Source organism: Antrostomus carolinensis, unplaced genomic scaffold (assembly GCF_000700745.2).
Source record: "Antrostomus carolinensis isolate BGI_N321 unplaced genomic scaffold, ASM70074v2 scaffold15224, whole genome shotgun sequence".
Classification (NCBI taxonomy): Eukaryota; Metazoa; Chordata; class Aves; order Caprimulgiformes; family Caprimulgidae; genus Antrostomus; species Antrostomus carolinensis.
In genome coordinates, this window is record NW_010310301.1 from 32398 (window position 1) to 34439 (window position 2042).

At 46.9% G+C, this 2042-nt stretch overlaps 1 protein-coding gene across 1 annotated transcript in view; it reads right to left on the reverse strand.

The window, feature by feature from the left end:
* Positions 1–2042, reverse strand: part of CSF1R (colony stimulating factor 1 receptor) — a 19918-nt gene that overhangs the window by 9899 nt on the left and 7977 nt on the right. The window contains 2 exon segments of the mRNA XM_029084598.1: positions 1–8; positions 927–1224. The exon segment at positions 1–8 is cut by the window's left edge and continues 107 nt beyond it. Coding sequence (XP_028940431.1) covers positions 1–8; positions 927–1224 — 306 coding nt within the window.

A 2042-nucleotide genomic window follows, 5' to 3' on the forward strand; every position in this document is an offset into this window, starting at 1 on the left:
TGTTATACCTGCTCACACAGAGACAGTAAACACCATGAAGAAAACTGCTGAGGAAACACAAGCACCCACACAGTCTTTGCTCCACAAGATGCTGTTGGTTCCCATGCCCTGGAGTGGGCGAACACATCCCAGCACTAATTCCAGACCACGAGGGAAATCTTCTACTTGCTTCTTCAGAGGAAGCAGGGAGGGTCTGATCTTCCTTAGAGGAAAGACCTTTCACCACCAAGTGCACAGCACTTCTGAAAGGCTACAAGTGGGTGAATGCTCAGAAAGAAAGGAGAGTTTACCATCTAAAACATTGCCTTTGAAGGGCTAGAGGATGCTGGTCCTCCTGCCTTTGACAGGAAGAGTTATTCCTCCCATTTCTTAGCCCATCAAGTCATGGTCCCTAGTGCCCAATCCCCTCTGCCCCCAGCCCATTTCTCAGATCCCGATGCAAGAACGAGTTTGCCCTAAAACCATCACGTTTGCTGAGCGACACAGTTCCTCTTGTGGATTATTTTGTGTTTCTAAGAAAATGAAAGGGGAATTGCCAAAACACCCCACCAAATGGAATAATTCTCTTTCTTTCAGTCTCCTGTTGGCCTCAGCATGGGACAGGTCTGAGGAGCAGCAAGGGAATTCAGGTTTTTTGTATTGTTCATCCACCCCTGTAATTTCTTCCTGCCAGGAGAGTGTGAACTTGAACAACCAAACCACAAACGTGATAGACTTCCACAAGGTTTTCTAAAGAGAAAGCTGCCAAGTTAGACAGAGGTGGTGTCCTCCTTGACCTGATCAGACCTGCTCACTGTGGTTTGCCAAAAGAGAAGACAGAAAGGCAGAACAGCTGCCCTCTTCAAAACCAGAGAGTTTTCTGTGAGCCAGCAGCATGGGGTCTGCCTGTCTCACAAGGAAAGCATTGATGGAAATATGCCATGGACAGTGTAGAAGAGAGAGTACACATACCAGTTGTTTCCAGAGATCATTTGGCTCTTGAATGTGGTACTCTCAGAGTTCTTCAAGGGGTTCGTGTGCTCCCAGCCCCAGTGGAGAAGTTTTGGGTAAGCCTCAATGTGGACCTGCAGATTCAGGCTCTCTCCCAAAGAAACCTCCTGGCTGGTGGCTTGCACTGGGGTCAGGAACAAATAACCTCTCTCTGCAGGATGGAGGAGAGCACGACCATCAGCAGGCATGTCCAGAGACCTGAAACAATCTTGTACCAGCTTCATAAATGGACCATTATTGGAAAAGGCAGCCCCAGCTGGGAGACTGCAGGAGGGAATGAGGCATTACACAGGCCATGTTGCCAAAGGAGTACTTTTAAGTTACTTCTTTGTCATGGCAGCTTGGATTACAATCTGCCTGAGGACAGCTAGAAAATCTTAGTGAACTCTCATGGGGAAGGAAATTTTTCATACTGTATTCCTAATAAGTGATGAAGCTAAAACTGTATCTCCTGATCATCCACAGAAGACAGGCCCCTTAGCTAAACTCCTGACTTCTCACTTGGAAACAGCTCAGACCAAGCTCTCTTTCTGAGCCATGCTATGCAGTGGCTTTGGGTAATCAGCAAAGCCCAGCCTATAAGCTGTGAGGATGAATTTTCAGTCTTGAGATACAAACAAGTGTATAATAGACCTGAACCCTCTTATGTGGATCTGTTACTGGAAGGGACAAAGATCCATCCTCCGCTCATATGGCTTGCTCTTCCTTCTGGCCAGCCATTCCTGATCTTCAGCATAACCTTGCCCCATTATTTTTGTTTTAAAGCTGTTTGTAAACACATAGAAACTGAGAAGAGCTTTCCAATTGTTCATCCAGAATCCAAAACCTGTCCTCCTGCCCCTGAAGATGGGAAGGGAACACCAGTTCCTTTCCCAGCAGCTCCACAGTTCTCACATGAACCTTCAGGCACCAGTGAGAATGATGTTTCCAACAACAAAACTAGGAACACGATGGAGGCAGAAGGATCAACTATTCAAGGCTAGGTGTGATTCAGCCCACACCTTCCTGGTCTTTTGGGGAAGCACTCACCTACTACCCGAAGCATTATTGAA